The following is a 12,990-nucleotide window of genomic DNA, read 5'->3' on the forward strand; positions in this document are numbered from 1 at the left end:
GTAGGAAAGGTGAAGGGTTACGAGGGAAATGTAATCCAGTAACCCTATTCTAATAAAAGAATAGGTTTATTCTCCTTTTGCCATGTGCCATCCTATTATATACCCTAATTAATGTCATGTCACTTGTCAACCAATTGATTCTACATTTCAAATTTCAAAATTTTCATTTTAATTATATTAAATTAATAACAATAGAATAAACATGAAGATAACATTAATATAAATTATACGGTCACATATTTATTTAAATTAACGATTATAATTTTATATAACTAAAAAATATTTCTTAAATAACAATTTAACTGAAATAGTTGATTAATAATTTTGAGTTTTTTATAATGAAAATTTAAATACTTTTAAAACCATGGTTCTCACGGGTTATATATATATATATATATATATATATATATATATATATATATATATATATATATATATATATATATATATATATATCCCTATTCTAATAAAAAAGTAGTTTTCAATCTCGTTTTGACATTTATCGTTATATTAAGCCTCATAATTAATGCAATTTTTTTTGTCATGTTTCATCTTATTATGTTTTATAATTAATACATATCATTTGTTAACATATTGATTATCCATTTCAAATTTCAAATTTAAAATTTTTCATTCTAATTATATTAAATTAACAACATTAGAATAAAAATTAAAATAAAATTAATACAAATTATAAAATGATATAATTTTACATATTTATTTAAATCAATGATTGTAATTTTATATAACTAAAAAAACTCTTAATTAATAATATATTTAAAATAAGTTAGTAATAATTTTAAATTTTAACTATTAAAGTTTAATTAATTTTATAACCGTGGTTCCCACGTATTTTATATATATATATATATATATATATATATATATATATATATATATATATATATATATATATATATATATATATATATATATTGCAAGAACAAGTAGCAATTCCATTGCTAAGATATCATTAAATGGTACCTAATTTATTACTATATTTCTTTAATTAATAGAATCAGTCTCTAATCGCTCGTGCGTTATTCCTTCTTTTATTCTGATATCATTTGTTGCCGAGCTTGTCCATGAGACAATCACTAACACTCAGTTTCTATAGTGACATAAATTATTGTTTCTTAATAAATATCATAAATCTCTAATTTTTAATACACATTTCTCAAAATGTAAGAGTTATTGAGAAAAACACGTATCCAGCAGTACAAGGATACAATAATTATGTGTTTTGTTTGGGTAGCTGGGTTTTTTGGAAGTAGATGCAATGAATATGATTGCACCAATGGAAGTCGGGAGACATACTTCTTTCGCTTCGTTTCGTTCGGCATCCCCATCAAACCTTTCCAGGCTTTTTCCGGAAGGAAATGCAATTAATATTCGCTCCATTGCAGGAAATACTTCTGGTAGTTGGGTCTCATCATGCATCCCTTCTGCAAATTCCAATTTCATGCTCAAAATCTATCCTCACCAAATCAAAAAATTTAGAAACGTACCAAATCAATTAATATAAGTTTTTATGATAAAAAAATATGCAACTTAAAATTATATGTTATAGGTCTACAAAATTTTATGTAACTGGGAATGAAACCAGTCTTTCTCAAAATTTTATGTCGATAATATATTATATTACTAGTTTATAACCTGTGGAAACCACTACAAGAAGATTGGGCAACAGCGGCGACACGCGTCGCCGCTAAAGGTTAGGCGTGTCGCCGCTAATACCTTTAGCGGCGACGCGTCGCTGCAAATACGTCGCCGGTATAGATTCGTCGCTAATACGCTCATTGTCGCCGCAAATACTTGGTGTCGCCGCTAATACTCCTGTCGTCGCTAATGCGTCTCGTCGCCGCTAATATGTTGTCGCCGCTAATATGACGCCGTCGCCACTATTACCGTCGCTGCTAATGCTCTTTTGATTTATTTTTATTTTTTTTGTTTATTTATTTCACATTGAATTTATAATCAATCCAAATCCAAATATTAATCTGATAATTTTATATAAAAATATTAATACATAAAATCAATCCAAAATGTTAATACATAAAATCAATCCAAAATATTAATACATATATATATATATATATATATATACCACATTTAGTATTGTTTCGAATTACAAAACGTGTCATTAAATCCTAAAATAACTACTCGTCCTCATCATCATCTTCATTATTTTGTGACGGCAATGAGCGAAACCACTCTTCCAATGCTGCAGAACAAGCCGGGTCCTGTAGTATTGTTTGCAGCATTTGCAACTATAAAAAAAACAAAATATATTAACAATATATCAGAATAACATTATAATTAATTATACCAATCCATTATAGCATTTACTAACAATTACCTGTGATTGTGGTTCTTGTTGTGTCATTGGTTGTTGCTGATCATACATAGACACAACGGTAGGGGGTTTACGCCCAATGCCTCTGATATGTCCGCGTCGAACACCCAATATTCTTTCAAAACAATCTTTTATATCAGTTGGTGCTAGACCGCTTGCCTCAGAAGTAGACTGGGTTCGTTGGTTTATCTCTTGGAGTAAAGCATTCTGTATTTTTTAAAAACAATAAAAATCATAAAAATTAGATTACTAAATACCTTTGACAATATAAACACTTATATGAAAAATACAAATTAACCACTTACGTATTGTTGCTCTACTGCCGGACTATAAAATACCCCTTGGCGATTGGAATTTGCTTTACGAAAAGCTTCGATTCGACTGATATCCTATTTAACATTAAAATTTAGATTAGTTATACTTTAAATAAATATTTAAATATATCATAACTTACCTCTTTAAAACATGCATTGCTATATGAGCTCGACCCCCCTCTATTTACAACTACTTGTTTTGCACGACATTCCTTGTTTGACGCCGAACGCCTTAAAAATTCTGGCGTTTGAAAGTGTTCGACTGCCTTCGCCCAATTTTCATGTGACATTCCGTTAGGGGGGTTGTTTAATGCAGCTTGGATATCTGCAGGCCCCCCGATTTCCTTAAAATAAGCATGAGCTTTACTTTTTCGACCTCTGTAAACTTTTGCAAGACTTGAATCAATGCTCCGCAACAATTGAGCACGCTCCGGATCCATGTTAACCTTATCCAAATCAAATTTATTCTGCAAAACACAAAAAGTTTAGTTAATTAAATAACAATCACAACTAAAATTAAAATTGTATCCAAGTTACCTTTAGATGAACAACTGCTGCGTTCCTTAAAGCGGGGGAAACATTGTCCCAACCAGATACGTTGAAAGGGACATTGTTCCACAAATACCTCCCAATTTCATGGGTGAACCAATTACCACGCTTCCCGACAGGGGAATATGTGATCTCCCTGTCGAAATCCAAATCTATGGGCTTTCCCTTATTTGCCCTTATCAACTTTCCCAACTCAATATTTTTTGACATGCCTCTCCTTTTTTTAGGAAGCTCGGCTGCAAAAATACAATTAAACCTATTAGTCATGATAACTTATTATAAAATAATAAAAATAGTTAATAAATATATCAGAATAAAACTCACCATCTTGTTCGTGCTGACCACGACCAAAGCCTCCTGGAGGTGGTGGATCCCCGGCTCCATCACCTCCGTGTCCAAGCCCCATAACATCGGCCATCATGGCCAAGAGTATTGCCCAAGTAAACCTCATCTGCAATATGAATAAAAGTTAGTTACCCTGCGAAATTGTAAGATATACAATATAGACAAACAACATAAATAAGACTTAAACAAACAATATGAATTAAAGTTACATTTCAAATAAAGTTTCTATTACCAAAAAAAATTGATTTTTTAATCAGAATCTTGATCATATAATTCAATGTCTTCTTCATCCGTATCATAATCAGAATCGCCATCATCATAATCAGTGTCTTCATCGGAAACATTATCGAGTCTACCCGTTGGCGGAGGTACTTCAGTCTCGTCTTCATCATCATAATCAGCATTGTTTTGAGCTACATCAACATTGTTTTGAAAGTATTGTGAGAAGTCAATAAAAAGTCTAGCTCCAGATGAAGAGTTGTTTTGAACTATGTCAACATTTTCGGCCTCCACATTGTCGACATCTTGGACAGAGTCACTGTAAGCATTTTGGACACGAGGATTGTCGGATGGTAGATCCCAAATATTTCGATGATTAACATGCTCGACGATACAACGAGGGTTGTTGTTTTGGTTTCTTCGATGATTAACAGGCTGGCGGATGTAGAACACTTGTTTGGCTTGCGAAGCATATATGAGTTGATCATCTTGGTACGCTTCTTTTTCTGTGTCGATACTTATGAAATTATCATCAGGAATATCTCCTGTATCAAACCACTTGCACCGAAATATTACAGTCGAATAATCATATGGATATTGCAACTCCATAATCTCTTCTAACTGGCCATAATATTTCTCTCCATTCTCACCAACCGCTAGAACCCCAGAGTTTTGCGTTTTGCGTTGTGCATCACGACTAAGTACCATAAACCTAACACCATTGACTATGCACGCAGTGTAAGTATAAACATCCATTTGTGAACCCATTGAAAGGGCTGACAACTCTTTGTGGAATTCAGGAGAGTTTTCTTTTTCCAGCTGATAAACCTATTAAACATATGTTGATGTGTTATGTATTCTTGATTCATTAAATTTATGAAAGATATTTGTTTGTTAATTATGATTACCTTTTCAAGAAACCAGCTGGGAAATTCGGTCTTTTCGTCACTTTCAGGATGTTCAGATTTGAATTTTCTATATATATATATATATATATATATATATATATATATATATATATATATATATATATATATTAAATTAATGAATGGAAAAAAGTAACAATAAATAATGAAAGATAATTAAAAGTAAGAACACTTACTCGATGTATTGTCTGACTTCTTGACAACTATTCAATATAAACCATTCAATATTACGTTTCTCTATTATATCAAGATGTTTGATTTGCGTTGCACTCGTCGGTCGACACTTGGACTCAAACATCCAAAACTTTGTTTTTTCAATGACAACGTCTTCGTTTCTTTCAAGGAGATTGACATCTCGAAGGTACATCGCACAAAATGTCAAAGCTTCTTCAGCAATATAACCTTCAGCTATACAACCTTCCGGCCTCGCCTTATTTCTGACATAGTTTTTTAGTTTTTTCATATACCTTTCAAACGGATACATCCATCTCATACATACTGGGCCTCCAGCAATCGCTTCATCTGGTAAATGCAAAACTAAATGAATCATAATGTCGAAAAACGCTGGCGGATAAATCAACTCTAACTTGCACAAGATTCTAATAACGTCTTCTTTTGCTTTCCTCATATCCTCCACCTTTAGTGTTCTGGAGCAAATTTGCTTGAAAAACATACAAAGATCTACAATTGGTGTAGAAGTTTCTTTATCTAATAGCGCTCTAACTCCAATCAGTATCAAACGTTGCATAAGAATGTGATAGTCATGAGATTTCAACCCAATAATGTTAGTATCATTATCTACCACTTTCTTACTAATGTTAGATCCAAACCCATCAGGAAATTTAACATCTCTTATAAATTGACAAAAGATTTTGCGGTCAGCTTTCTTGAATGAGTAGCTTGCATGTGGTCTAGTGAACTTGTTACCCTTTTTTTGCAACCATTGATCACGCCGGATATTCAGATTTTTCAAGTCCTCACGAGCATTTGATGTGTCTTTACTCTTATCATTCATCATAGAAGTACCCAAAAGACTCTCACCCACATTTTTCTCGACATGCATCAAATCTATGTTGTGTTTCAGCTGTAGAGAAGGCCAATATTCGAGCTCGAAAAATATGCTACGTTTCGACCAGTTCAACTCGAATCCTTGCCGATCCATGTTTTCTTTGAGAGTGTTAGGATGTTTACCCGGTTTACGAAGTATTAGACGACCTAGTTGATCTTGTATGTCTTCATTAGTAAAGTGTCTCGGAGCGGGTCTTGTCTCTGGTTGCCCATTAAATTTCAAATTCATCCTTAATGGATCATCAGCATCTAAGAACCGACGATGACCGATATAAACGACTTTATTTACTGCACGGTACGAAGGAGTGTCTTCATTGCAAGTCGGGCATGCTCTATACCCTTGTCCGCTCCAGCCCGATAAACTACTACGAGCTGGAAAGTCGTTTATTGTCCATAACAACATAGCTTTCATCGTGAAGAATGTGTTTGTCGCTGCGTCTTTAATGCGTATCCCTGATTGCCATAAAAATTTAAGCTCTTCCACTAACGGCCTAAGGAAAACATCTATGTCCTTTCCAGTCGCTTTAGGGCCGGGAATCAACAAGGCCAACATGAATGATGACTCTTTCATACAAAGCCATGGTGGCAGATTGTAAGTGGTGAGTACAACCGGCCACGTACTATGCGGATTACACATGTTACCAAATGGATTAAAGCCATCAGCTGCCAGCCCTAATCGTACGTTGCGAGGTTCACTCGAGAAGTCAGGGAAATCTTCATCAAATTTTTGCCAAGACTCTCCATCAACGGGATGACGCATCACACCATCTTCTGATCTCCCAGTTCTATGCCATATCATATTTTTGGAAGTGTATCGTGAACAATACAAACGGCGTAGTCTAGGGGCCACTGGAAAGTACCGTAACACCTTATGAGCCACTTTCTTGCCCTTGGTGTTTTTATCAATCCACCGACTCTCTTTACAAACGAGACAAACTTGCAATGACTTGTGTTCCTTCCAGAAGAGAAAACAATCATTTTTGCACACATGAATTGACTCGTACCCCAAACCTAACTTCTTCAGTTTCTTTTTTGCTAAATAATATGAACGGGGAACCTTGTTGCCCGGTGGAAATGCCGAATGCAACAACTCAAGGAGTTGATCAAATGAAGTATCAATCCATTTGTTGTTGACCTTCATATGCATCAGCTTTGCTAAAAAATCAAGGAATGAAAACGAACAACCAGGATATAACTTGGTTTCGACTGCCTCTAACAACTCTTCAAAATCATCATCGACACCACTACCCCCTGTATTCGAGGTTCCTTCATCGAGGTTTATGTTATTTTCTCTCGACTCCCACATAACATCGTCAATAACATCAGCCATCTCATTGCTTGGCGATACAACATCTACAACTGGAGGGATTAAAGGTTCACCGTGATATATCCATGCTTTGTATGATTGACTGAAACCATATATACGAACATGACGTCTCATTGCTTTCGGATTCATGAAGTAACGATTATCACATTTCTCACACGGACATCTGGTTTTACCTTTACAATCTAGATGTAACATGGATCTCTCGACAAAAGTGTCGAGCCCTAGCTGGAACTCGGGAGATTGACGATGTGGATTAGTAGTCCAGCTTTTATCAATAGACATGATGCAACTGAAACATAATTTAGTGTTTAAGGTTTACTTTATAGGAAACAAAAATCAAGTAGAGTATTCATAAAGTTGACGATTCAAAAAGTATTCAACTGAAACATAATTTAATTTTATTCTATTTAAATTAAAATCACAAGAAGTACGTTGCTATTAAGTTAGTTTTATAATTAATATAATTTGATTTTACAAATGTAACTTAATTTGATTCTAAAAGTAAATTAATTAGATTTTATAATTAATTTAATATTTTCTTTTTTGTTATTAGTTTAATTTATTTATTAAACTAATTTTATTTTATTTTAATATTAACATTAACTTGATTTTAAAACTACTTTAAGTTGATTTTACAATTAATTTATTATTTTTTAATGTTTTTTTTAAATTAATTTAATTTTATTCTATTTAAATTAAAATCACAAGAAGTACGTTGCTATTAAGTTAGTTTTATAATTAATATAATTTGATTTTACAAATGTAACTTAATTTGATTCTAAAAGTAAATTAATTAGATTTTATAATTAATTTAATATTTTCTTTTTTGTTATTAGTTTAATTTATTTATTAAACTAATTTTATTTTATTTTAATATTAACATTAACTTGATTTTAAAACTACTTTAAGTTGATTTTACAATTAATTTATTATTTTTTAATATTTTTTTTAAATTAATTTAATTTTATTCTATTTAAATTAAAATCACAAGAAGTACGTTGCTATTAAGTTAGTTTTATAATTAATATAATTTGATTTTACAAATGTAACTTAATTTGATTCTAAAAGTAAATTAATTAGATTTTATAATTAATTTAATATTTTCTTTTTTGTTATTAGTTTAATTTATTTATTAAACTAATTTTATTTTATTTTAATATTAACATTAACTTGATTTTAAAACTACTTTAAGTTGATTTTACAATTAATTTATTATTTTTTAATGTTTTTTTTAAATTAATTTAATTTTATTCTATTTAAATTAAAATCACAAGAAGTACGTTGCTATTAAGTTAGTTTTATAATTAATATAATTTGATTTTACAAATGTAACTTAATTTGATTCTAAAAGTAAATTAATTAGATTTTATAATTAATTTAATATTTTCTTTTTTGTTATTAGTTTAATTTATTTATTAAACTAATTTTATTTTATTTTAATATTAACATTAACTTGATTTTAAAACTACTTTAAGTTGATTTTACAATTAATTTATTATTTTTTAATGTTTTTTTAAATTAATTTAATTTTATTCTATTTAAATTAAAATCACAAGAAGTACGTTGCTATTAAGTTAGTTTTATAATTAATATAATTAAAGCTAAAGTTGTAATGACCAACATTAAGTCACTAAAAGTGTGTTCCTATTAGGTTGGCCAAACATTAAGTCACTAATAAATTAAACACTTTGAAACCATATACAATACATTACTAGAAGTAGGTTGCTATTAATAACGTAATTAAGCCAAATGTATACATCCAATTTGCATATTTCAATTTCATCCAATTTCATAGAATTAAGTCAAATGTATATATCCAATTTCATACAATTTGCATATTCCAATTTAATCCAATTTGCATATTCCAATTTCATACACTTAAGTCAAATGTATACATCTAATTTGCATATTCCAATTTCATACAAATATAAACATCTAACTTTCATTTTAAGGCAATGTGGTATAAACATAAATTTCAATCCAACAAATGTATATATTCATGTCATTTTTTTATACATCAATCTAATCTAAACATAAATATCAAAATATACACAAAATGCATAATTAAATTCCTACAAATCTGAAAAAAAAAATATATTTCAACAAAACATATACAATCAAACAAAATATTTCACATTTTATTTCAACAAAATATATACAATCAAACAAAATATTTCACATTTTATTTCAACAAAATATTCATGTCATTTTTTTATATATCAATCTAATCTAAACATTTTATTTCAACAAAATATATACAATCAAACAAAATATATACAATCAAACAAAATATTTCACATTCCTATCAAAATACACACACAAACCAACAAAATATTTCAACAAAATATATACAATCAAACAAAATATTTCAACAAAACACACACAAACCAACAAAACACTCACATTTTATCATCTTAAGTAACACAAAAACAGAAAAATCATAGCAAAAAGATGAGAAATTCGACCTTGTGGAAGGAGGGGCAATTTCGGAATTTGCAAAAATATCACCGGTTTACGGCTGTCTTGGGGGAATGAGAGGCAAGCACCGGTCCAAGAAGCAATTCCAACTCCACAAACTAATAAAAAAACCGTGATATTACAGAAAGAAGAAGAGGAGAACGAGAGAAGTGGAAGTAGAGAGAAAATGGCAGAAAGGGAACCTGTGAAGGGGGTAATCTGCGTTAGGTATTAGCGGCGACGGGTATTAGCGGCGACATTAGGGCAACAGCGGCGACATAAGGGCATTAGCGGCGACATGTGGAGGGAAAAAATAGCGCGCGTCTCCGCTTTACTCTACAGCCGTTAGATCAAAGTGAAATCAGACGGATGGGGTCAAAACGACGCGGATCGCTAAATGAGGGCATTAGCGGCGACGCCTATAGCGGCGACGCATAGCAATAGCGGCGACACGTAACGCGTCATTTACGTGTCGCCGCTATTGCTATGCGTCGCCGCTATAGGCGTCGCCGCTAATGCGTTTATTTCTTGTAGTGAACCACGGGTATAAAATTAATTAATTTTTTATAATAAAATTTCAAAATTATTAATTAATTATTTTAAATAAATTATTAATTACGAGATATTTTTATTAGTTATGTGAAATTATAATCGTTGATTCAAATAAATATATAAAATTAATTTTTAATATATATATTAGACATTTTTTTTGTGAATTAATGAAAACAATAATATAAAATTGAAAATTGAAAATTGAAAATGCAGGATAAATACATTAACAAATAACATTACATTAATTACGAGTTCTAATAAATTTAAAAGGGAGAATTAATAGATTGATAAATGATATCATATTAATTAAGATGTCTAATATATTGACACATGGCAAAAGAACGACTCTTTTATTAGTATAGAGATTATTAGTATAGAGATATGTTTTGGTTTGATACACCGGATATGCCATTTCTATTGTACAAGTAAAAACAAAACATACCCAAACCAAAAATATTAGTGTTTTATTTGTTAAAAAAGAAGAAGGACTAAAAGATTTAATTCATGATGATGGCTATTTTAGCAAGTGTTAGGTGCCAACATCCTAATGAGAATTTGAAATACCCGAACTATAAATTACCACCATACAACCATCACTCAACACACAAATTCCAATCTCAAAGTGCTCAACACCATTTTCAGCATCACCTGAGAATGGTTAACATTCAGGAGTTCCACAAGGCCCAAAGAGCCGAAGGTCCAGCAACAATTCTGGCTATCGCAACCGCAACCCCACCTAACTGTGTTCTTCAAAGCACATATCCCGATTCCTATTTTAGTGTTACAAAAAGCGAGCACATGACAGAACTCAAGGAAAAATTTAGACGCATGTGTACGTTATATGTATATATATCAAACCATTCATGTTGATGTGTGGTTCGTATTTTTAAATTGATTCTCTTTGGCAATGTTTCAGGTGACAAATCCATGGTCAAAACACGATACATGTACTTCACAGATGAGATGTTACAGGAGAAACCAAACATTTGCGCCCACATGGCACCATCATTAGACGAAAGACAAGATATTTCAATCGTGGAAATACCAAAGCTTGGTGCAGAAGCTGCAACTCACGCCATCAAAGAATGGGGCCAACCGAAGTCAAAGATCACCCACGTCGTGTTTTGCTCCATAAACGGTGTTGACATGCCTGGAGCTGATTACCAGCTCATAAAGCTCCTTCGCCTTAATCCTTCGGTAAAACGTGTGATGTTGTATCATCAAGGGTGTTTTGCTGGAGGCACTGTACTTCGTTTAGCGAAGGACTTAGCTGAGAACAATAAGGGTGCTCGTGTATTGGTTGTTTGCTCCGAGATAGTTGCAGGAACTTACCGTGGACCTGGTGAAGCTCATCTTGATGGCCTCGTAGCCATGGCTTTGTTTGGTGATGGCGCAGCTGCGGTGATTGTAGGTGCTGACCCTATTCCTAATGTTGAAAAGCCACTTTATGAAATCGTTTCTGGATTCCAAACGATTCTCCCGCAAAGTGAGGCTGCAATTGAAGGGCACCTTCGTGAGGTTGGGATTATAATTCAACTACTTAAAGACGTTCCTGGACTTATAGCAAAACACATTGAAAAAAGCTTGGTTGAGGCGTTTCAACCTTTGGGCATTGAAGATTGGAACTCACTTTTCTGGATTGCACATCCAGGTGGCCCTGCGATATTGAACCAACTGGAGGATAAACTAAGCCTTAAGCCGGAGAAACTAAGGGCCTCACGACAGGTTCTCAGTAAATATGGAAATATGTCAAGTGCTTGTGTCTTGTTTATACTAGATGAAATGCGACGCTCTTCGGCTATAGATGGGGCTAAAACCACAGGAGAGGGTCTGGAGTGGGGTGTGTTGTTTGGGTTTGGACCCGGTCTCACCGTTGATACTGTGGTCCTCCATAGTGTGTCTATTTGATAAGCTTATCGTGGTTTAGTTACGCATGGATGTGGGGTATGGTGTACAAAAATCTTCTTAGCTTGCATTAAATAATTTACACTGTACCTTTTCAGCTTTTTATCATGCCAATAAATAATAGCAAAGATCTTTTGTGTGTTATTTCGTTACTACAACAAAATTCATAATCATGTGATAAAAATAATATAGTCGCTGACCGTTGAAAAATAGTCACTAAGGCCGAGTGGTATACTAAGCACTAGCATGTTCGTGGTTGAGCTGGTCACGAACAACGGGCGTGCACACTACCCCGTTGTTTCGTGGTGGCTCGTTGTCGTTTAGGCTCGTGTTCGGCACAACGGAATCGCACGCCCAATCAAGTCGAAGCCCTCAATTTAACCGTTACTATAGCCGTTGAACGGCTAGTTTGTTTAAAAAATTATAAATAAATAAAATTAACCAATTTATTTACCTATAAATACAACACTTTTACTCCTTATTTTTTACACCATTCTTGTTTTTCTTATACACACACTACAGATTACATCTTCACAACCAAAAACCATGGATCTCAACCAAAATACCCCTCCAAACTACAGAAATCGTAAACCCGATAACGCTTTTGCGTTACATACAACACATCACCAGTTCCCGACTATGGAGTCACTTCAAGGCAGTTTTATCAATCTACTTCAAACCCGGTTCTCTTATCCAACAGACACCACTTTTCCAACAATAATATCAACATTTTCCTTCTTTCCAACAACAAATTTCATAACAATACCAACAAATTCAACAATTTCAACAACTACAACAGCTTTAACAACAATCGTCATAACAACAACAACCACCAATTTCACAAGCACCAAGCTCACAACCACCACTTTCGCCGGATTTTGTTACGGAAACGCAACCTTCACCACCACCTCAACCAAAAAAGAAAAAAGGAAAAAAACTGACCCGACCCACTACCACCCAAGAGAAGGTCCC

General features: G+C 32.7%; 3 protein-coding genes across 3 annotated transcripts; 1 reads left to right on the plus strand and 2 right to left on the minus strand.

Annotated features, from left to right (window-relative positions):
- Positions 1–2,649: 2,649 nt before the first annotated feature.
- Positions 2,650–3,637, minus strand: LOC145029895 (uncharacterized). Its single transcript, XM_078978343.1, has 4 exons — positions 3,544–3,637; positions 3,208–3,455; positions 2,811–3,137; positions 2,650–2,745 (listed from the first exon to the last, which is right to left on the minus strand). Exons 1-4 carry the CDS (start codon positions 3,635–3,637, stop codon positions 2,650–2,652), a joined length of 765 nt encoding a protein of 254 aa, XP_078834469.1.
- A 1,244-nt stretch (positions 3,638–4,881) lies between these two features.
- On the minus strand, positions 4,882–7,386 carry LOC145029896 (uncharacterized). The gene has a single exon (XM_078978344.1). It carries the CDS (start codon positions 7,384–7,386, stop codon positions 4,882–4,884), a length of 2,505 nt encoding a protein of 834 aa, XP_078834470.1.
- Positions 7,387–10,725: 3,339 nt separating this feature from the next.
- LOC145031220 (chalcone synthase 2-like) lies at positions 10,726–12,102 on the plus strand. The gene is made up of 2 exons (XM_078979731.1): positions 10,726–10,945; positions 11,030–12,102. Exons 1-2 carry the CDS (start codon positions 10,768–10,770, stop codon positions 12,019–12,021), a joined length of 1,170 nt encoding a protein of 389 aa, XP_078835857.1. The 5' UTR covers positions 10,726–10,767; the 3' UTR covers positions 12,022–12,102.
- Positions 12,103–12,990: the final 888 nt, after the last annotated feature.

This window comes from Lactuca saligna, chromosome 2 (assembly GCF_052625555.1).
Source record: "Lactuca saligna cultivar CGN05327 chromosome 2, ASM5262555v1, whole genome shotgun sequence".
Classification (NCBI taxonomy): Eukaryota; Viridiplantae; Streptophyta; class Magnoliopsida; order Asterales; family Asteraceae; genus Lactuca; species Lactuca saligna.